This window comes from Bos taurus, chromosome 22 (genome assembly GCF_002263795.3).
Source record: "Bos taurus isolate L1 Dominette 01449 registration number 42190680 breed Hereford chromosome 22, ARS-UCD2.0, whole genome shotgun sequence".
Taxonomy (NCBI): domain Eukaryota; kingdom Metazoa; phylum Chordata; class Mammalia; order Artiodactyla; family Bovidae; genus Bos; species Bos taurus.
Window position 1 is genome coordinate 16,984,266 of NC_037349.1, and position 23,277 is coordinate 17,007,542.

Sequence of the window (23,277 nt, forward strand, 5' to 3'; positions counted from 1 at the left end):
AGTTGGCTTAAAGCTCAACATTCAGAAAACGAAGATCATGGCATCCGGTCCCATCACTTCATGGGAAATAGATGGGGAAACAGTGTCAGACTTTATTTTTCTGGGCTCCAAAATCACTGCAGATGGTGACTGCAGCCATGAAATTAAAAGACGCTTACTCCTTGGAAGGAAAGTTATGACCAACCTAGATAGCATATTCAAAAGCAGAGACATTACTTTGTCAACAAAGGTTCGTCTAGTCGAGGCTATGGTTTTTCCTGTGGTCATGTATGGATGTGAGAGTTGGACTGTGAAGAAGGCTGAGCACTGAAGAATTGATGCTTTTGAATTGTGGTGTTGGAGAAGACTCTTGAGAGTCCCTTGGACTGCAAGGAGATCCAACCAGTCCATTCTGAAGGAGATCAGCCCTGGGATTTCTTTGGAAGGAATGATGCTAAAGCTGAAACTCCAGTACTTTGGCCACCTCATGCAAAGAGTTGACCCATTGGAAAAGACTCTGATGCTGGGAGGGATTGGGGGCAGGAGGAGAAGGGGATGACAGAGAATGAGATGGCTGGATGACATCATTGACTAGATGGACGTGAGTCTGGGTGAACTCCGGGAGTTGGTGATGGACTCGGAGGCCTGGTGTGCTGCAGTTCATGGGGTTGCAAAGAGTCGGACATGACTGAGCGACTGAACTGAACTGATCTTAAAGCTGACCCCTTTTGAGGTCAAGAATCCCTTTTAGAATCTGATAAAAGCTATGGGCCTTTCTCCTCAGGAAAATGTACACACATAAAGATTCACTTCTTTCTTAAAGTATTTGAAGAATATCTGAAGAAGGGTTAGATGGATGTGTGTTAGGATGGGGATGATCCCTAGCTGAAGCTGTCCTTGCTCCATCTTTCTCTTGGTGTGTCCCAGACCCTGGGCATCCCAGCCTCCCTTCCTAAGACCCATGAGACAGAAGTGAAGTAAAGATCAGCTTTATTATTGGCAAGAAGGCAGGGAGGTGGTGACAGTGCCAGGCCCTTCTGTGGGTGATGGGGCAGAGGGCTCGACCAGCCAATACTGATCCTCCAAGTTGCCCTCCCAATGAGGTCCAAGGTTCCAGGTGCCTCTGATTTTGAGCAGAAGCAATGGGTGGGCAGGCGGGCAGACTGCTGGGCGTTGGTTACGTGGGCTATTCAGGGATGCTCTGGAGCTGGCGTTGGGCTGGTGGTGGCAGGGGGTGGCGGGCGAGGCTGGATGTCCCTGGTGCGCATATAGGACAGTAGCTGCTCTGGGATCTCCGCCAGCACATCCTTGGCAAGTCGGGCCATGCTCAGCACCTGGTTCCCCGACCGGTCGACATAGTCTCGGAATGGGACGAACTGTGACAGGCACGATCAGATGTGGGTGGCCAGGAGAGAGAGGACCGGGGAGGGTGGCGGGGCGGAGGCTCCCTCTTTGGCCCCTAACATCTCCAAGCATCACTTGCTTTCCCACCTTATCTAGAGGAACTTTCCACATTTGCTTTCTCCCCACCCACTTTTTTTTCCACCTTCCATTCACCCTTAAACCACTCTAACCTGGCTTCATGCAGTCTACTGAAACTGCTCTTGCTAACGAAGTCAACAGTACCATGTTCCCCAATCAGTCCAGCAAGCAATGATTGTCACGCATCTTGCTGACTCCCCTTGAGCTTTCCATTACATTTCACTATAATCTTCCTGAACACTTCCCACTCTTGACACATTACATTCTTCTAGATTTTCTCTACCTTTCTGGATGCCTCCCTGCACCAACCCCAATGCTCTAGGTCTGCCTAATCTCTAAAGCTGATGCTTTTTCTTTCTTAATTCTCTTCCTGGGTGATTTCATACACTTTCAACACATTTACAAACTGTTCCCTGGATTAAGACGTACAAACTACTTAATATAGACAAAATAAATAAGCAACAAGGATAAACTGTATAACACGGTATTGTAGCTTTTATCTTGTAATAACTTTAAATGGAGTATAAACTAAAAGCACTGAATCACTATTCTGCATACGTGAAATTAACACAGTATTGTAAATCGACTGTATTTCAATTAAAAAAAAAACAACCCTGTTCCCTGGTAACTCCTACATTTATACATCCATCCCTACCTTCTTTTCTTTAAGGCCCAGAGTCACAACTTGGTTGCCCATATCACATCCCCTTTCGTTCCTCTTAGATAACTCAAGTCTAGTGTGTTTACAGCTGAATTCTAGGCTTTTCTGCCAAATCTGCCCCTCCTCCAGCCTTTCCTTTCCCAGCAAGTGAGACTATCACTCACCCAGGGGCTCAGTCTATGAAACTAAGAATCATTCTTGAAGCCCCCCTGACTCCCTATCACCATTTAATCAAATATTCAATTCTCATACATTTTTTCTTAAATTGTCTTTTGAACCTGTTTCTCCTCTCCCTCCTCACTGCTCCTATTCCCATCCAAATCCCTGGACTACTTCGAAGGCTTCCTCACTAACAGATCTCCCTGCCTTCTCCCTTGTCCTGCTGTAGTCCGCACTCCTGCAGCCTCTCTGCATGTCTCAAAATGCAAGACTGACCATCTCACTTCTCTATCTAAAATCCTTCAAGAGGTTTCTAACTATCTTAGAACAAAGCCCCAAACTTCACCATGACTGGCAGGGCCTTGCCTTCCTCTTCCACTCACTGCTGTGATCCTGCCACCCGGGCCTCTTGCCTTCTCCATGATTGGGCCAGTTATTTTGAATTAAGGGCCTTCCCACCTGCTGCTTCTCTGCCTGTTATGCTTATGCCTTGTTTTAGATTTCAGTTCCAATGTAATTTCCTCGTAGTAGCCTTCCCTGATGGAGAAAGCAATGGCACCTCACTCCAGGACTGTCGCCTGGAAAATCCCATGGATGGAGGAGCCTGGTGGGCTGCAGTCCATGGGGTCGCTAAGAGTCGGGCACGACTGAGTGACTTCACTTTCACTTTTCACTTTCATGCACTGGAGAAGGAAATGGCAACCCACTCCAGTGTTCTTGCCTGGAGAATCCCAGGGATGGGGGAGCCTGGTGGGCTGCCATCTATGGGGTTGCACAGAGTCGGACACGACTCAAGCGACTTAGCAGCAGCAGCAGCAGCCTTCCCTGACAATCCTGCCTAATCAGATCCCAGTTACAGACTCTCACTGTGGCGTTTGCTGTCCCTCTGGAGCACTTAGCACAATCTAATGAACTGTGCCATTATTATTGGCTGCCTCCACTAGAGGGCAGGTGCCTTGGGGATCTCTCACACTATGAATCCACCATGGCTGCAGCAACCTGCCTGTTTCTCAAAAAGAATTTGTTGAATGAATGTAGGAAGGCCGAAAGAGTGAAGGGAAGAAAGGTAAATGATTAAGAAGGCAGTAAAGGGACTTCCCTGGTGGTCCAGTGGTTAAGAATCCACCTGCCAATGCAGGGACACAGGTTCAATCCCTGGTCCAGGAAGATCCCAATGCCTTGAGGCAGCTAAGACCTTGCGTCACAACTACTGAGCCCACGGTCTAGAGGCCACGGGTCACAGAGCCCAACCTCCGCAACAAGAGAAGCTCACACACATCAACTAGAGAGTAGCCTCCACTCCCGTAAATTTGATAAAGCCCCACATGCAGCAATGAAGACCCAGCAGAGCCAATAAATAAATAAAAATTGGGAAAAAAAAAAAAAAAAGGAAGGCAGTAAAGGGGAATGGCTGCTAACTTAACCCCTCCTTCCCACCATGCCTTTGACACCATGACTTCCTTTTGACCTCATGACAGCAGGTCTACCTGAACGATGTCGCGCTCGGCATAGCGTCCCCGAGAGGACACGCGCACATCATCACCGTCCAGCTCTTCCATAGCTGCAGAAAAGACACCCCTCAGCTGATTGACCTTTCCCACAACAACCCATGCTGCCCTCTGCCTCTTCGCTCCCCTCTGGAGTCATCAAGAGACCACCTAATGGTTGTATCAAAGTCCTACAAATATTAGGCATTGTAATGGAGTTATTATTATTATTCCCTCCCATGCATTCCATCATCCTAGGAACCCCAGGAGGGAAGTATTTGTATCAACAACCTCGGTTATAATGAGGAAATGGTTCAGAGAAGGTCTGACTTGGCCAAGGTCTGACACAGGCATCCATCCTATCTTCTCTATGAGACAGGCCTGGGTTCCCAGATCCTCCTTTGTTTTCCCTAGTTCTTGGTCTCACTCATCAAAACCCCTCATCTTACTCACCTTCAAACATGGCTGGTCCCACACCGACAATAATGATAGACATGGGCAGTGATGAGGCCTGTGAGGGGAAAGAGGGGAAATTGTTGGGGTGAGCAGCCATAACAAGGGAAGTGACTGTTGGGGGACAATTCTCTCTGTGTATAATATTTTGGCACATCTTACAAGCAGAGGCACTGATTTCTCTTTGTGCCGGACTATCTTTTCAAGTATGTCTGCATATGTAACAGCCTTGAAAGATACAGGGTCTTCCTATACAGCAAAGGGCAGGTTTGTTTACTGTCTAGTATAATAAAATGTCTCACGATAAAAGGCTCAGGTTTTCTACACTCAGGGTGTATGTTCTATAATACAACCCACTGGTAATCTGGCCCTTGGCACATTATCTTCTGGGAAGTGGACTTAGTGAATCAGAGCCAATGCTGATAGTTGAGCTGTTGCTACTGCTGGGATAGTGGCATGTGGAATCTCAATTCCTCGACCAGGGATTGAACTCATGCCCCCTTCAGTGGAAGTGTTGAGTCTTAACCACTGGACTACCAGGGAAGTCCCACACACCTTTGCTTTTGATCCAGAAGTCTTGTGTCCACTGCGAGCATCCATGAAATTGGCAGCCTGACTTGTTAGCTTGCACGTAGGGCAAAATCTCAACCCCTGGACAGTTATTAACAGTGACCTCTTCCTGCCAAACCCTCCTCAGACTTACACTGACAATGGCCTCCTTTGTCTGTGTCATGTCAGAGATGACCCCATCAGTGATGATGAGCAGAACGTAGTACTGAGAACCATCAGAGATCTTGGCTGCAGCCCTGGGGGAGAGGCTAAAATCAGAATTCAGCTGAAAGCCCAGAGAGTCCAAAGGAATGTCTATCCCTAAAACTTCCCCAGCTGGCCCTGTAAGCAGAGGACAAGCACTGGGGCTTCGGAAGCTCATGCTCCTTCCCCAGAGCTGGCTGCCTGCCCCTCCTACCATCCCTCCAGTGACACTCACAGAGCATTTACTATGGTAGCTACTGTGTTAGGCATCGTGAGAAAGAAACAGTCCCCCCAGTCCTCTTGAGAGTGGACACTGAACCAAGAATCACAGAAATAGCTATAGAATAGCATTTGTGAGGAGAGTTGGGAGAGAAAAAGCTACTGCTATGAGAGCGTCCTGTAAGGGATCTTGACATGGCCCAGGTCAATAAAGACTTCTTTAAGGAAACAATGTTGGAGGATGAAGGAGAAGAGGAGGGAGAGGAGGCTAAGTGAAGGGGAGGGGAGGTCATTCCAGACAGAAGAAACAGCATGGACAAAGTCCCTGTGATGAGACAGAGGAAGTCTACCCTGTCTGGGGCGCAGAAAGTGAGGGGAGCAGCAGGGACCATATGATTGAAATGGGGTGGGGCCCAGATCACCCAGGACTTTGTTGGCCCTGGAATGATCTTGGTGTTTATACAAGACCAAAGACTGAAGGCCTTCTTTCTCCCCTCTCTCACCCATTTCTCCTCCTCCCTTCTCCCTCTGCTCATCACATCCCATTGCCTAGGCTTCTGGGTCCTCACCCAGTCTTAACAGCTGCTCCCAGAGTCTTTTTCCTTCTCTCACTTTGACTCCCAAGATTTTTTGATCTGAAATGAGTTCAGAAGTCATTGAGTCCAGTCCCCTTATTTTATACATAAGAGAAACAAGAGCTCAGACAGCACAAAGGCCGTGGCAGACTTGGCCTCTTGACTTCTAGTCTCAAACCCTGTGAGGATTGGAAAGGATGGAGCTGTACTATCCAGTAAGGCAGTCGCCAGGTCCTATGGAAATTTATATAAATTAAATAAAATTACCTCAGTTCCTTGTTCACCCTAGCGACACTCCAGGTGTTCACTATCTGTATGTGGCTGGGAGCTACCATACAGGACATCACAAGATACAGAACATCTCCGTCACTGCAGAGAGTTCTATCAGACAATGCTGATATATAAGCTTGATATAAAAAACCCAGAGGAAAGCACAGTGAGAGTGGAGAATTCAAACAGCTACAGCTGATTTTGCCCAGAGCCCAGGGTGGGAGTGGGCCATGATCCTCCCTAGCAGCCTTTGCTCTTTTCCTGAATTCTGGCTGCAGCCTCTTCATAGGCTTGGGCTGCCACCGTTTCCTGTCACTCACTCATTCTGCAAATAATCACTGCACACCTGCTGTGGGTCAGGCACCAAGTTTGGTGCTGAGCCTGCAGCAGAGAATCAGATGTTGTCCTGGGAGGAGATGGATGCTTACAGCACGACGATGCAGTGAGGCGAGGGCTTTGAGGACATGACATCTAACCTAAGACCTGAAAAGTGAGGAGGAGTTAGCCAGGAGGAGGTGGAGGTAGAGGTGGGGTGGGGGGAGGACGGGAGGGTAAAGGAAAGATGTTCCAGAGAGAAGGAATGGCATGTGCAAACCAAGAGAGAGCGTGTTCTAGGAGATGCAGGTAGGTCTACAGAAGAGAGAGGAGGTCAGAGCAATGGGTAAGGGCCCCCTCACAAAGGGATTTGTGAGCAGGAACATTGAGGGGTGTGGAAGGGTTTGGGGACTTGGGAGGCACATCCGTAGCTCCCTGCAGAAGCCTGGCACTCCCAAGGCCATTTAGACCTGGAGCTGGGTCATGGGCTGGGGAAAGCCACTGTGCCCCACTTGGCTTTGGGGTGGCAGGCAATGAAGAGGCATCTGTGGTCATCAAAATCATGGCTGCACACTTGACATACGTGATCTGATTGAATCCTCACTACCATTCTATAAGGTGGGCACATTTGTTATTCCAAAGTGAAGTTTACAGGCATGAGGAATAACATTCCAAAGGGGTGGTGAAGCTGGGGCCCCAGTCCACACTTGACCGACTAAGCCTAAAACCTGAGCTCTTGATGCCTCTAGGCTTCATTCCCGCCTGCTTTTTGGCTACTCCTCTGTGCACGCTGCACATTCTGATCTAGGTGTACTGTTCACTGTCTCCCAAGCTTGCCCCTTCATGCCTCTGTGCTCTTCACATGCAGTTCCTGCCGCCAGGCCTGTTCTGCACATCTTCCTCTGATAAAGTCCAGTTCGCCCTCTGCACCCAGCCAAGAAGTCAGGTCCCTCCACAACTAGGCTGCCTCCGGTCTCTTGGATGCCACCCACCAAGATGGGTTGTCCGCCCTTCCTGGGTCCTTACACCCATGAGTGTACCAACATGTATGCCAAGGGGAACTCAAGGTCACAGGATACCTGAAGCACCCATTACACTATATGGTCTGGTGGATAAAGCTAGATGACTCTAAGTATACTTAAAACACACCTCCCCACGCCTTAAATTATAGCAAATATGGACACAATGTCAGAAACATGTAAAATGTGCATGAATTGTTAAGATAAAATACGGGGATTTCAAAGACATTTTCAGGTTGGCTGCTTTCAACCGGGCCCCCAGTGTCCCCTAGGGGAAGCAGTTGTTTGCCTTTGCCAACAGGCGACTTGCTGGAAAAGTTTGGGAAGCTCTGGCCTGTAGAAGGTAATGATTTATTTATATTTCTGTCTCCTGCGCCAAGGCGGGAGATCTCAAGGGCAGAAACTAGATCTGATTCATCTGAATCTCCAGTGCCCCAGCAGATATCTGAGCACACGCAGATGCCCTTTGAATAGTAATAATGATAATAATAGTAACAGTAATAGCTTGCACCTATAGCACTTACCATGTGGCAGGCACTGTTCTATGTGCTTGATGAATATTAAGTTAGTCCTCACAACAGCCCCATGATGTAGCTACTATTATCCTCATTTACAGTTGAGGAAACAGACACAGAGAGGTTAGGAGTCTTGCCCAAAGTGACACAGCTAGTAAGCAGTAGAGTGGGTGTATTAACTTAGTCTAGCTCTACAGCCCACATTCATGCTACATTTTGCGTTATGGAATGTTCATTGAATCAGTAAATGAATGAGTGAATCAGCGAATTTGCCCAAGATAATATTTAAGTCTGTTTAATAACAATAACAAAAGAAAATGTGCTCAGGTTCCATTATTAAGTGAAAAGATCAGTAGTGAAATGTTACATCAAATTTGACTGCCATTATGGCTACATAAGGAAAAGACTATCATTAACTATATATATATTATATATATGTGTGTGTATATATCTTCACATTCTCATGGGCCATTTTCTGGGTCATTTCTTATTTAATTTCTCCATCCTTAAAATTTCAACAGCAATGTTACATTACTTTTGTAATTAAAGAAACTATTATCTCATGATGAATTAGAAGATAAACTAATCTTTATTAGAGGAAAATGGAGTCTCTAGATATATATATCTCCCTGAAATTCTTCCACTTTTATTATTTTTTTGTTTGTTTGTTTCATCTTTTTACTTTCAAGTTTCCTGAGGTATTTTGTTTTACATGGGTCTCTTCTATTTAGCATATAGTATGTATGTGAATGGAGAAGGCAATGGCACTCCACTCCAGTACTCTTGCCTGGAAAATCCCATGGACGGAGGAGCCTGGTAGGCTGCAGTCCATGGGGTCGCAAAGAGTCGGACACGACTGCTCGACTTCACTTTCACTTTTCCACTTTCATGCATTGGAGAAGGAAATGGCAACCCACTCCAGTGTTCTTGCCTGGAGAATCCCAGGGATGGGGGAGCCTGGTGGGCTGCCGTCTATGGGGCTGCACAGAGTCGGACACGACTGAAGTGACTTAGCAGCAGCAGCAGCATGTATGTGAAAGTCACTCAGTTGTGGCCAACTCTTTGCAACCCCATGGACTCTATAGTCCATAGGATTCTCCAGGCCAGAATACTGGAGTGGGTAGCCTGTCCCTTTCCAGGGGATCTTCCAAACCCAGGGATCGAACCCAGGTCTCCCACATTGCGGGCAGATTCTTTACCAGCTGAGCCACAAGGGAAGTCCAGGAATACTGGAGTGGGTAGCCTATCCCTTCTCCAGGGGATCTTCCTGACCCAAGAATTGGAGCAAGGTCTCAGGTGGATTCTTTACCAACTGAGCTATCGGGGAAGCCCTTAGCATATAGTAGAATTATTATTTTTTATCCAATCAGAGAAACTTTTTCTTTTATTAGGTGAATTTATCCAACTTAAGTTCATTGACATACGTTTGGTTTTAGTTCAATCATTTTATTTTATTTGCATTAAAAATCAGAAAACTTAAATGCTGGTGCTGGTCATACTTTTTGTTTAGACTCTCTCATTCTTGAAATATAGTTTGTTTAAAGCATGCATACAAATTTATGTATTGAAATATAGTTTAAAAAAATCCAAAAAAAATCATTTGATATGTAAGTTGGATTTTCTTTGCTTTGTGTTTTTATTCTGAAAATTTGGAGTTACTCTTCTGTTTTTAGAAGTTACTCTTCCATCGTTAATCTACAATTTGAGCTCATTTTAATCTACCATGATTTAATCTACCATGAGCACTGACTATGGGCCAGACACTGTGCTAAGTATTATTATATTGTTACCTAGTTTTAAATCCCCAATAACCCTATAAAAAGAAGATGCTCTTATTATCCATTATTATACCCATTTACATGGATGAAATGGAGGCTTAGAAAGAAGTTAAGTTGCTTCAGGTCAGATGAGGTTAGTGAGTGGTGGACCCGGGGTCACTCCCAGGTTTGATGCCAAAGCTTGTGCCTTATCCACTGTTGTATAGGTCCTCTCTTCCCCAAACTTGAGGCCTGGTTTGTTGTTCCCAGGAAGTGGGGTTGAGGCAGTTCACTGACACTCTTTCTACTTTAGAATAAGGCCTGATGTAACCTCTTTATACCAGAGCTTGGCCAACATTGAAACTTTCACCCTCTCCCCAAAGCCTAAATTCACTATCCTTGGGAAGTCAATTCCCTGTCTGCTGCTACTGCTAAGTCGCTTCAGTCGTGTCCGACTCTGTGCGACCCCGTAGACAGCAGCCCACCAGGCTCCCCCGTCCCTGGGATTCTCCAGCCAAGAACACTGGAGTGGGTTGCCATTTCCTTCTCCAATGCATGAAAGTGAAAAGTGAAAGTGAAGTCGCTCAGTTGTGTCTGACTCTCAGCGACCCCATGGACTGCAGCCCACCAGGCTCCTCCGTCCTGGATTTTCCAGGCAAGAGTACTGGAGTGGAGTGCCATCGCCTTCTCCGCAATCCCCTGTCTGGTCCCCTTAATTTCCCCCAGGTCCATCCAGTTTCCTTACCTGGCCACCTGGTTGATGACAGGGGCGAAGTAGGTGGGCCCGTAGAGCTGCACTGTGCGCAGGCTCTGGAAGTAGCTCTCCAACACACCCTCAATGCCCACGCAGTTGGGGTCCTCATCATTGTTGTTCTGTCAGGGAAGATACCCTGCTGGACTGCTCACTCTTGCGTTTCTCCACTGCTTTTTCATACGCCCCTCCAGACTCCAGCCCAGCTCCCCTCCTTGCTCTGCCACCCTCCCCTAGATCCTTCTCTTCTGCATGTCCTTGACCCTTAGAAGAAAACCTAAGTAGAATTTTGTCAACTTGGGTGGGCCAGATTCCAGAGTGTGGAGTCTAGGATCTGGCCCATACTGTACCAGGGGGAACTGGTGGGAGATCCGTCCCTCTGGAGGGAGCTTGGCGCCAAAGCCATAAGCTGGGAAGAGCTTGTCACTGTCATAGTCCTGGATGATTTCTCCCACTGCCTTGAGGGCCATGGCATAGGCGCTGAGCTGATAAGGACTCATGTAGTGCAGGGAGGTGGGCTGCAGGGGATTCCCTGTAGGGAAACAGGAGCCCCACCCCATGGTCATACTGATGATCCATCTATTCGCCTGCCTGTCTTTGTTGCATCTATGTGCTGCCTATCCATTCATCCACTCTTAACCCATGCTATTGGTGTTTTGTCTCTAAGTCGTGTCTGACTCTTTCATGACCCTGTGGACTGTAGCCCGCCAGGCTCCTCTGTCCATGGAATTCTCCAGGCAAGAATACTGCAGTGGGTTGCCATTCTCTTCTCCAGGGGATCTTCCCAACCCAGGGATCGAACCCATGTCACCTGTATTGGCAGGCAGATTCTTTACCACCGAGCCCCCAGAGAAGCCTCTTTACCCATGTACTCCTTATTATTTTACTCAGTCATCCAAATGTTCATTTTCAAACTATCCATGTACCAACCCTTATATCTATCCACCAGTTCATCCACCTGCTCATACATCTATTCACCCTTCCACTGGCCGTAAATCCATCTATCTCTTCATCTCTATCCATCTGCTTCTCCATCCTCTTATCCAGCTAGCCACCCACCTGTGCATCCAGCCAGCCAGCCTGCCATCTATCTACTTGCTCACCTGCCATTTCTCTTTCTTTCCCATCTGTCCATATAACCATATTCTTTTGTCCATCTACTCATTCATTCATCCTTCTCTATCCATCCCATTCATTCACCTGTCTGTCTGTACTCATATGGATCCATCCACCTGTCCACTCATCTATTTCACCAATTTAAACACTTGTCCAGCTGTCCAGCTACATTCCAGTTCATGCATCCACCTCTTCAGCCTATTGTACTCACTCAGACCCATTTGCCTACTCTATTCATCTAGCTACCCACACAGTTATCCACCCATTTATGTATTCATCTGTTAGTATACTTCTCTTCCCTCCCATCCATTCATTTACTCATCCACTTCTCAAGCTATCTAGAGCTATTTATCCTTTCGATTTTCTTTGATCCATTTACCCACTTAAACCTTTCTGTACTCTCTCCCACCATTACCCCCACAACACTCCTGCCCCAGTATTAGCCTGACTGGGCCTTGCCTCAAGCCTGGGCTTCCTGGATAGGTTAACTCTTATTCCCAGGTTTTAATTCAGGCCCATCCCTAATGACTTCTTTAGAATCCCTCCGCACCCTGTTCCCCATCCATGCCTCACCATTGGAAGCTGTGAAGTCAATGGCTACTGTGAAGTTCAGCTGTGTCCTGTTGGGGAAATAGATGGATTGAGAAATGAGGGACTAATACTTACTAAGGATTTCTCAAACACTTGTACGCAACTGAATCACCTGGGAATTGTGTTAAAAAGTAAATTATGATCTGGATGGTCTGGGTGGAGCCTGAGATTCTACATTTCTAACAAAATCCCAAGTGAGGCAGATGCTGCTGGCCCATAGAACACACTTTGGGGAGTGTGTTCCCACATGCCCCATTCATTCCTAAATGCCTACCTCATCACATAATATGCATAATTTAATTTAACCCTTACTATAGTCCTGAAGTAGTAATTAACATCTCCATTTTACATGAAAATCAGGTTGAGAGAAGAAAAGTACCTTACTGACGTCTGCTTGCATCCACTAAACCAAGGAGAATGTCCCCTACAGTCTGCTTGTCTTTTCCTTCTCTCTTGGCCTCTCCCTCTTGCCTCGCCATATCTTCTGTCTGGGCTCCAGTAAGGCTACGGGAGACCACTGGTCTGTCATCTTCCCAGGGGGGCTGGAAGCTAGGGCTGAAAGGCAGCCCTATGGAGAGAACTACGGTGGACAGCACCCTGCACTTTATAGTCTGCCAAGTGTTTTCAAGTTTGTTTTCATGATCTCATTGGATCCTGACCATTAATGAAGAGTAACACTGAGGCTGAGAACTGGGAGAAACTCATTGCTGGACTTTAGTCTGGAGCTTGGCTGTGACTCACCCTCCCTTGATGTAATCGACAAAAGTGAATTCAGAGTCCACAGAAAAGGAGAGCAGCGTCACCTGTGGGACAGAAGAGGCAGCCCTGCTACTTGGAAAAGGTGGCTGAGCTAGAGAAAGGCAAAGAGGCACTCTACTCCAGCCCCTGACCCATCCTGTCCGATTTCTGAAAGGGCAAAGGGGGAAGCCATCAGAAACATACTTGGATTTCCATAAGTGTATTAAATCATGAAATAAAACTTAGGGTCCCCCCCCGAAAAACCTGCAAAAGATTAAAAAGATCAAACAAATTTTCTTAGGTGAGAGGAAAAACAAGAAAAAAAAAAAACGAAACAAAAGGAAAACTGAAATGGTGCCACCTTGTATCCAGCATCACTGTGTGCAAGTAGTCTGCACCATAGCTCTCCCACACCCTCACCGCGTGGTCATGCTGGGTGTCCCCATTCTGGGGACAGAGCCAGAAGGATCTACAGAGGGCCAGAGCTCTCGGGAGTACTCACGGTTCCCGAGTTGACGTATTTCTTCTTCTTACATTTCTTCCGGGGGTTAAGTACCTAAGTGAAGTAAGGTAGTGGTGACGGTGCGACACAGAGGAAGGGAGCACAGACCGAGCACACCTGGGGTGGAGGCCTGGGAAACCTGGGCCGGCCTGCGCTCTCACCTCATACACTGTGAACTGGTTCTGGGCCTTGCTCAGCTCTCGGTAGCTGGTGGTGAACTCACCGATGAAGTCGTGGCTGCAATGAGGCCAGGGGCAGGTAAGCGACTGCTGCTGGCTTGGAGCCACCCCTGAAACCAGTCTTTTAACCTCACTGTCCCCTGCCTCTACTTGGTCTGCCAGGCACTGGGCCTTGGGTCAGAAGAGAGACCAACCTAAGAGGAAAAGAAGGACCTTGAACACAGCTGGTCCCCTTAGTTGTCTCTCTGGCACACTGTCTCTTCCCTTCTTTTCCTCTCTGGCTCCCAAGGCTAGTCTGGGGTTCCTAGTTAGTGTGCTACATATTTCAGGGAACTGTTTGGTTTAATTCTAGGAGAGGGCAGTGCTACCTTCCATCCCGGTCCCAGTCGTACACGTCAATCTTCACCGTTCTGAAATGTTGGAGATAAACATAGGCTAGGTTTGTAGGATAAGTCTGAGACACCCCCACCCATGATAGTCAAGATGATCTTGACTATATACAGATCATCCTTCCATCCATCCATTTGTCCTTCTCTCAACCTTCCTCCCATCTGTCTTATCCATTCATCAGTCCATGAATGTACCCAGCTACCTACTGAACTATCACTATTACTACTGCTGCTGCTATTTGTACTATTACTATTCTTTACTACTGACTTTTAAAAAATATTTTGGCCACGCTGCATGGCTTGTGGGATCTTGTTTCCCTGACCAGGAACTGAACAGCAGGAACCTCAGCAGTGCAAATGCAGAGTCCTAACCACTGTACCACCAGGGAATTCCATTGCTTCCCTGATGGCTCAAAAGGTAAAGACCACATGTAATGCAGGAGATGTGGATTTGATCCCTGGGTCAGGAGGACCCCTTAGAGTAGGAGACAGCAACCCACTCCCGTATTCTTGTCTGAAAAATCCCATGGACAGAGGAGCCTGGTTGGCTATAGACCAGAGGATCGCACAGTCAGACACAACTAAGTACACACACGTATTCCAGGCGTTGTTCTCAGCACTTTCACCGACTAATTTAACAAGCACTCTATAAAGCAAGTATTAATACTATTATTACTTTTGAATAAGGAAACTGAGGCCCCAAAACCAGTAACTTGACTAAGGACCATAGCAAGTAAATTGCTGAGCTGAAATTTAAACTCTGACATCCTGGTTCCAAAGACCATGTTCTTAACAGCTATGCCTAAGTCATCTCATATGGCCACTGATCTATGTGGCAGCTCATTCAACCATCCATCTAGTCACCCTTTTACCCATATAAATTTACCAATCAATTACTTATTAAACTCGATCACCCATATAACTATACATCCAGCCCTTCAATGACTCACCAATACATACAAGCATCCATCTGTATCTCCATGCATCTATCCAACCAAACACGCAGCCATCTGGTATTTGTCCATCTAATCATCCATTTGTCTACATAACCATCTACTTATGGGCCCACTCACCTACGTTCACGCTGCCCACTTGTGAATTCATATGGTCAGCCTGTCCATCTACGACACACTCACCATCCATTCCCTCTACCACCCATTCATCTGTCTGTCTATTAATGTACTGTCATTCCACCTGTTTATCCTCCTGCTTTTTCAGTCACCCCTCTGCCTCTCCAACCAACCACCAATCTCTCATATACCCATCCTGCCTCTCAAGCATTTAGCCATCCATCCATTAATCTGCCCATCATCTACCTATCCACTAATCCACCCAGCAGTCCACTCACTCACTCATCTGCTATCCATTCATCCATCCCACCCACCAGTCCTCTTGTACACCCATCCACATACCCATCTATTCATTCACCAGTTTATCCATTCGTCTGATTGTCTATCCATGTATCTGCTCATTCACTTATTCACTTGCCCTTTCATCCATTCATCCATCCACCCATCCATCCGTCCATCTACCTATTCATCCATGTGGCTATTCATATGCCTTCCCATGCACCCATATCCATGTCCAAAACTGCCTCACTGAGCAGGATCCTCCAATGCTATTATGGCACTTCAACCTTCATTCTTTGCCCCAAGAACCCCTCTCTCACACCCTTGTCCCCTTACTCCTTGGCTTATACTGATGCAGACCTGTCATAGTCTCCATTGCACAAAGCCCGCACAGGGATGCTGAAGGGCTGCCATACAGGATTCAGTGTGTTTTTCACAACCTCTGTCTTGTGGCAGATGGTGAACCTGGAGAGGACAAGAGGACTGGATCCTGCCTTTGGGGTAGGACTGAGCCCAGAGACAGGGCCTCATATGCTTGGTTTAAGCACATATTGGGTGCTGCCTTAAGTGAATTCTGGGCTCAGGTCCTGATGGAGTCTAAGATGTCCCAGCCTAAGAGCCCTAATGGGCCCACAGCAATAGTGGGAGAGTGACTCACGTGCCATCCTCGTTGCTCCTGTAGAACACGAGGAAGGGGTCTGATTTCCCAAAGAAGTCCTTCTTGTCCAGCTTGTTTGCACACAGCTGCATGGTGGCAATGTCCTGTGGATGACATTGGACTATTGACACTCAAATTGCCCCCAGACTCAGCCCACTAAAGGGAGTTTGGGGAGAGAAGAGAGCCTCCTGGGTCTAGCATGTGGCCCTTAATTACCCGACAATTGCTAAGCTCCTCTGCAGTCAGCAATATGGTTCCACACTTCTTGCCTGGTACACCCCTGGAAGCAGAAAAAGCCTCTTTGTGAGGGGGGAGAGTAGGAAACAATGATTGGGGTGGCCAATCTGGGATTGGGTAGGCCAGGGGATTCAATTTGTCATTTACTGACTGTCCCGAGTGTTTCCATCCCTGGTGGGGTAGGACCTGACTTGGACTGGGGAGGGTCTCTGGTCTGGAAGGAAGGGGTTAATTTAGCCTGTGTGGACATCTCATAATGGTAGCATGGGAAAGACAGGATTTAGAGTTCTGGGCAAGTTGTTTTCCCTTACCTTGGGCCCTTGGTTTTCTCTTTATGTAATGGGAATCTTGTCTACCTCTTAGGGTTGTGAAAAGATGAGAATGAATGCATGGAATAAAAAGCAGTTGGTAAGCTTGGTAGATATGAAGGTGGTTCTGTTTCTCAAAGCAGACTCTGCTATATGCCAGGCATTGTTCTAGGTACAATTTGGCCAGTTGGCATCTTCCAGCTCTGCTAGACCCTGCCTTCAGGGAGTTTCCAGGGGCAGCTGGGATGTCAAGGCCATAGGCAAGTACAGCGTGATGTGATGCAACAGTCCTGAATGAGGGACAGCAATTTCTACCCACATCTGGGGCAGAAGGACTGGTTTGTTAGGTCAAAGATGCTGTGCTTTCAGAAGATTGTGAAGAGTGAGATCTAAAAGACCAGGGCAGCCTTATCCTCTTCTGATCCAAGAAGAGACACTTGCATATGCCTGGACATCCATCCCCAACTTGCTTTGGGTCTCCAAGCAGTCAGAGGCCTTGTGGATATGTGCCTGCCAACCCTAAACTCTGGAAGAGCCGAAGTGTGACAGAGAGGAAGCTAAGTTGGGAGTATTCTCAGTTCAAGTTTTGATTCCAACTTGCCCATGTGATTTTTGTCATCTTTAATATGAGAACTTGAACCATTTCATTGGCTCTTTTGATCTCTGACTCTCTGTGCTTTAAAAAGATAGTGTGTAATGAGTGCAGGGACTCTCCACCTGCACACCCAGAAGCGAGTCACTGATGCTACTGCCTTCTCACTGTTCTTTCTCTCCTTAATTTTCTCCCCCATCTCCTCACCCAGTGTGAATTCCAGTCACTCTGGACTATAATAATCGTTCCCTTCCATCCTACTCCTTTCCCCTAGCCCTTCTCTCACTTCTGTCTACTTATTTGGCAGAACCACAGCCTGAGTTAAATCCTATTCTCTGCCTAACCCATACCACACCTGTGCAACTGGATACGGCCAGAGGAAAACCCACACTCGTGCTAACTGGTTTCATTTTAGATGTGTGACCACAAACCTCAAGGTCCTTAATCATACTGTGCGAATGCACAGTATGATTAAGTGAGTCCCTTCACTCTCCAGTGCTGTGAGATGGCACTTGCACTCCTCCTCCTCTCTCCTCAGCCCAAAAAGCCTCCTCCTCTGTCCTCACTCTCAGCCAATGACCTTGTTTCCTACTTCACTGACAAAGCTGAAGCAACCAGAAGACACTGTCCACAGACCCGCCACACACCTACCCTGCCTCCAGTATCTTCTCCCACACGAGGCCTTCCTACCATTGCTATAAATGACTACCATGTGCCTATTTATCCCTCCCCTGTGTGCTACATTCCACACCCTCCCTCTTGCCTGTACAGAGACATCACTCCAGCAACTGCCCCCCCTTTTTTTGATCATGCCATGAGGCATGTGGGATCTTAGTTCCCCGATCAGGGATCGAACCCACACCCTCTGCACTGGAAACATAGAGTCTTAACCACTGGACCACCAGAGAAGTTCTTTCCCTCTTTGTATTATGTCAGATTTTCAGATTCTACTAGATCACTTCCATTAGCATACAAATGTGATATAATTTTTTTCAGGTTAAAATATTACAAACCTCTTCTTGATCTCACTTCCCTCTCCAGCCACCCCTCCTTTTCTCTTCTTCTCTTTGTAGGAAAATTCCTTGAAAGACCCCTAATTCCCATTTCTCTCTTCCATTCTCTTCTAAACCTCCCTAACCAGGCTGTTATCCAAACCTCTTCTTCAAAACTCTGACAAGCAGAGTCACCAGCGACTGACATCCTGCTAAACCCACTATCCAGTTCCCAGTCCTCACCTTTCTTGACTGCAGCAGCATTTGACATGATCAGCCACTCTCTTGTCATTGATGCATGTCTTTTGCTTCCAGGACAGCACCACCTACTCTTGGTTATCCCCCCATTTCATTAATGCTCCTTCTCAGTCTCCCTTCCTAGCTCCAACTCATGGAGTTTTGGTCTTTGGTCTTCTCTCTCTCTCCTCACTCCCTTAGTGATCTCATCTAATCTCATGTCCTGAAAGAGCATATAAGATTTATGTTTCTTATTGCCTATTTGACACATCTACTTGTCTAATAAAAATTTATGAAATTCAGTACGTCATACTGAACTCCTCATTGACTTCCTCCCACAACTTACTCCTCCCTCACCTAAAAAAGAAAATCATCTCTATGGCAACTCCATCTTTCCACTTGTTCAGGCCAAAGGCCTTGGTGTCATCCTTGACTCCTCTTATTCTCTCATGTCCATATTCAGTCTGTCAGGAATCTGCTTCTCCATCTTCAATTTATATCCAGAATCTAACTAATTCTCCCCTCCTTCACTTGTGGCACCATGGATTACTTCTGCTTTTGCCCACCCAAGATGTAGTCTCAACCCAGCAGCATCCTTTGAAAGCAAGTTAGAGCATTTGTCTGCTCAGAACCCTCCACTGAGTCCCAACTCAGAGTAAAAACTAAAGTCCTCACAGTGGCTTCCAGGCCTTAAACGTGAATCCACCAAGCTCACCTCCTCCTTTCTCCCCGCTGCTCACCCAGTTCCACCCACACTGGCCTCTGTGCTGCTCTTTGAACACATCAGACTTCTGCACAGTTTCCTCTCCTGGAACATTCCTCCTCCAGGTATCAGCACAGCTCACTCCCTTACTTTCTTAAGATTATTGCTCCGAAGTTACCTTTCCATGAGGCCTCCTCAACCCTTCTGCAGAAAACTGCAACACCCATCACCCTGCATTTCCGGTCACTCTAATTCTGTTCTACTTTCATTCCACAGCACTTCATGTCTTCTAGCACATTATGTAATTTACTTATTTATTATTTCAGTTTTGTACTATTTCTCTCCCTCTTCTGTTACATAAGTTCCCTGAGGGCAGGAGCCTTTGTTTCGTTCACCACTGCAACCCAAGCCATTTGAACAGTGGCTCACATAGAGTATATGCCCAGTAGTGTTTGTGGAATGGATAAATCCTTGGTACCCAGCCCAGGGTATAGCATACAAAATGTGCTAATAAATATTTAGTGAGTGAATGTAATGTAAATTCCAGAGAACTTGATTTAGTGAGGAAGACTTGGAAATGGACCTTAAAGTCTGAATCAGATTCAGAAAAAGAGTGAGGAGAGAGAGTGAGAGAGAGAGGAGATATGTCAGGGCTGAGAGTGACTTGAGCAAAGCCCTGAAAATTGAATTTTCCCAGGAGGTGATGGGAGCCATTGAAGGCACCTGACCAGTCCCAGCCTCCAACGATACAGAGTCAGCTGCATCTTTAGGAGAATTGGAGGCCCGCCCCTCCCCCATTCCCCTTCGGGTTCAGCTCACGTGAGGGGTCGCTCAACTCGGCTGCCCTGGCCTCCAATCACCTCTCCCAGGGCCAGGAACGCTTGGCCCAGGAAATCCTGCACAGGGATACAGAGTCAGCGAGGACAGGAGCGACTGGTGGTGCAGAGTCCCAGCCCAGCCCTGATGCTGCTGCTGCACTGACCACTGCGACTGGAGGCAGTGGAACCACCCAGCCAGGGCTTTAGAGGAGGGACGGGGTCCCCAGACAAGCCGCCGTTCTTGGTCCTGACATCTGGAGCCCACTGCCTCTACCCTGCCAAGATACCATCCCACCCCTCACCTTTCACACACCACACACACTGACCCCGCCCAGCCCCATTCAGCCTCACCTTCTGAGGGTCCCAGCAGCAGTCGAGAAGGAAGAGTAGCAGTGAGTAAGAGGCACAGGTGGGAAACCGAGGCAGGAACAGGAGAGGAGGGCAGGGAGGGCAGGTTCGGGGCAGAAGAAGGTCGAGTCGGGTTTGAGGGGTAGGAGGGTTCTAAGGAGGGTCGTTTAACACACAGTGAGCGCCGCCTGTGTGCCCAGCCTGCCCGTGAGGGAATGGTCACTCACCGGTTTGGAGATGTTGGTTTTGGAGTCGACGTTGTACCTGGGAAGAGAGTGGGACCAACATGGGGAGGGGATGGTGGGAGAGAGCCTGGAAAAGGGGTCCGATTTCGAGTCCAGGTTAAAATTGTGGGTGGAGGGTGGGGCAGTCTTGTACCGGAATTCAACCTGGACCTCCTTGGGGCAGGAGTCGGGGTCAGAGGAAGTCAGACGTGGGCAAGGTCAAGTCCGGGGCCAGCTGGGGGCAGGGTCATCTCAGAGGTGGGACTTAGAAAGGGGCGGAGCCAATTAAGGAGAAGGGTTGTCAGCAGGACTAGGCCTGGGGAGTGGCCAACCTAGACTTGGGGCTGTGCTAAGCCTAGAGAGGAGTCCTTCAAAGTGCCACCGAACTGGGCCCGGGGGTGGAGCCAGGTCGGGGGCCCGCTGGGGGGCGGATCCAGCCAGGTTTCTGGGCGGGGCTCACACATCGAAGCGCAGGTTTTGCTTTTCCTCAAAGAAGTAGTCGAGGACGAATTTGCGCACGAAGTCTGGGTTCAGTGTGTTGTCGATCACCTCGGTCCGTCCGAACTGAATGGGGAGTGGACAATCAGCATGGGGCCTGCTAAAGGGGGCAGGTGCTTCCCAGGCGCGGCGGTGGACTGGGTGAGGGTTCCAGGACTTACCTCCCGCCACTCCTGGCTGGCCCGGCTCTGCGTGTAAAGCACCACCACTGCAGGCGGGAGCGGGGGCGGGGAGGGAAGGACGTCAGGTCGGCCCGCCACCCCCCCCTCCCCGCCCCCGGACCTCAGGTGCTCTCGGACCCCAAGTTCCCTCCCTCCCGACCCTGGTGCCGCCTACTGGGGTCGGACTTGGAGAAGGTGTCGAGGTCCAGCAGGTTTCTAGAGAAAGAGACAAACAGACGGACAGCGAGTGGATCATTCTGGAGCCCACTGCTGGTACCCTACCCAGAGGTGGGCACCTAGGGAGGCACGGGGTTCAAAATCACACTTCCTTCCCCCGTAACTACACCCTGCCGGGGCCCGCTTTATCAGCACCCTGGACAACACCGGAAATCTCAGCCCAAGAGCTGTTTCTCTGCGGACTGGACGCGTCTAGACTGCCTCCAAGGGCCCAGGAAAGAGGGTTAGCCCCCAGAACTTTACCCTCCTGGGGCGCAGATCCTACTGGATCCCCGCGACCCATCCCTTCAAGCCTTAGGTTGAGCCCTCTTTTGTGGTTGGGGCTATTCAAGGAAACCCCCTCCCCGCGTCCGCTAGCAACTCCCCTGAGTCTGCACCCGCGATTTTCCCCGGCCCCGATCCTTCTCCTTCTGGGGTCTACCCCCTGCTCGTGCTGAGCCCCTGAGCTGGGTGGTGCTGGGGCAATGCCTAAGCCCTTCCTGGCATGGCCCGCTCACCGGCAGGACACGGTAATTTCAATCTTGGTGGCCGGGACGCTGCGCTCGGAGGCTCCGCTGAAAGACATGGCTGGTCGGGTGGCCGGAGCTGCGGGAGGCTGCGAGACGGGGGCTGCAAGGGTTGGCAGCGGCGGCGGGGCCGGCCCATGTGCCGCCGCGGCGGTGGTGGCGGAGGCTGCGCTCCCTCCAGCCCTGCTTGCGCTCTGGCTGCTCGCGCCTTCACTGTGGCCGGCCGCACAGCGGCTCCAGATGGCAATGCAGCCCCGCCCGGCCCGCGGGGGGCCCCCACTCCATTGGAGCAGCCTCCAGTAGGCCAGGAACCTTACACAGATCCGAACTCCAACTCACTAGGTGGGAGAGTCCTCCCAGTGCATCTCCCCGAGGAGAGAGCCAGGCCTGCCCCTACAAGAGCTGTCCAGAATGCTGACCGGCCCCGGATACCTAGTGGGCACTGGGGTAGATTGCTTTTCCTGAGCTGCTCCCTCAACAATCCGCTTCTTCCCCTTGCCACTCGCGCCTTTCCTGTCTCTGAATAGGAATACACATTTGTTCTCTTTGGCTGTGTGACCTTGGGCAAGTTACTCAACATCTCATTGGCTGAGTCAGTTCACTGGTAAGAATGGCCATAATAGCACATACTTGGGGTGTTGTAAAATTTCATCAAGATAACCTACAAACAGGATTTAACATAGGGGATTATACACAGTAAATACTCAAAAAATGTTCATTGGTATTATTTCCCTCTTCTGGGCATTTACACTAATGATCTCTTCTGTGTTGAGTCAGAGGTCAGTAAATGGTGCACTGTGCAAAACCTTTTGTCCATGTCTTTGAACCCACATGACTTCATGGTGTTAGAGACGAAGACATACTCCGTGAGGATGCAGCTCACCACAGATCACACAGTAAATGAGGGTGGTGGTCGGCCAGGTTCACCCTCCCCATATCACCTACTGCCTTCGAGGCCCTGGAAACCAATCCCTCATTGAATGCAGGGCCTGCAGGTCACCTGTACCAAAAGCAGATTGTTTGCTGAACTTTTTAATAATAAAGATTACTTGGGAATTCCCTTGTGGTCCAATAGTTAGGAATCCCCATGCTTTCACTGCCAAGGGTGCAAGTTCAATCTCCAGCCAGGGAACTAAGATCCCAGGGCATGGCCAAAAATAGGCCCACCCCTTTTCCCAGCTTAATGAAGATCTCAGCAACTTCAAGTCCAACTTTCAGGCAGCCCTGGAAATCTGCATGGATAAACAGGCTCCCCAAGTGACTGGGGCCCATTCAGGCCTGAGGACCACTGTTCCCACCTTAAGAGCCTGTTGCTATGTGTTGCTATCTCACTGGAGACTTTCATGGCTCATGAATTAAGAGGCACGTCCAAGTCTCCAATCTCTTCTTGCTTCCTATGTACCTCCACCCCCCCCTATAAAAACCCCTTCTTCTAGCAAAAGAAAGGAAAGTGAGAACCTTCTAATTAACTCCACAAAGACAGCAACCAAATGATGATG

General features: G+C 48.5%; 1 protein-coding gene across 8 annotated transcripts; it reads right to left on the minus strand.

Moving 5' to 3' along the window:
- Positions 1–952: 952 nt before the first annotated feature.
- On the minus strand, positions 953–23,188 carry CPNE9 (copine family member 9). 8 transcript variants are annotated; one of them, XM_005222576.5, is made up of 20 exons: positions 21,770–23,188; positions 21,211–21,251; positions 21,036–21,082; positions 20,837–20,940; positions 20,380–20,416; positions 19,806–19,882; positions 16,134–16,197; positions 15,918–16,021; positions 15,620–15,724; positions 13,890–13,931; positions 13,504–13,579; positions 13,343–13,396; positions 12,844–12,905; positions 12,085–12,131; positions 10,746–10,927; positions 10,390–10,517; positions 4,925–5,027; positions 4,222–4,279; positions 3,769–3,842; positions 953–1,355 (listed from the first exon to the last, which is right to left on the minus strand). In XM_005222576.5, the coding sequence occupies exons 1-20, from the start codon at positions 21,835–21,837 to the stop codon at positions 1,170–1,172; spliced, it is 1,659 nt and encodes a 552-aa protein (XP_005222633.1). In that variant the 5' UTR covers positions 21,838–23,188; the 3' UTR covers positions 953–1,169.
- Positions 23,189–23,277: the final 89 nt, after the last annotated feature.

Bases quoted from the DNA above. Each gene is read 5' to 3' on its own strand.
- CPNE9 (XM_059879939.1), bottom strand. From the start codon at position 21,917: ATGGGCCGGCCCCGCCGCCGCTGCCAACCCTTGCAGCCCCCGTCTCGC. The intron at 21,252-21,769 runs GTGAGCGGGCCA...CTCTTTCTCTAG, and splicing joins GAAATTACCGTGTCCTGCCG to AAACCTGCTGGACCTCGACA. The intron at 4,280-4,924 runs GTAAGTCTGAGG...TTCCCCTCACAG, and splicing joins CAAAGGAGGCCATTGTCAGT to GCCTCATCACTGCCCATGTC.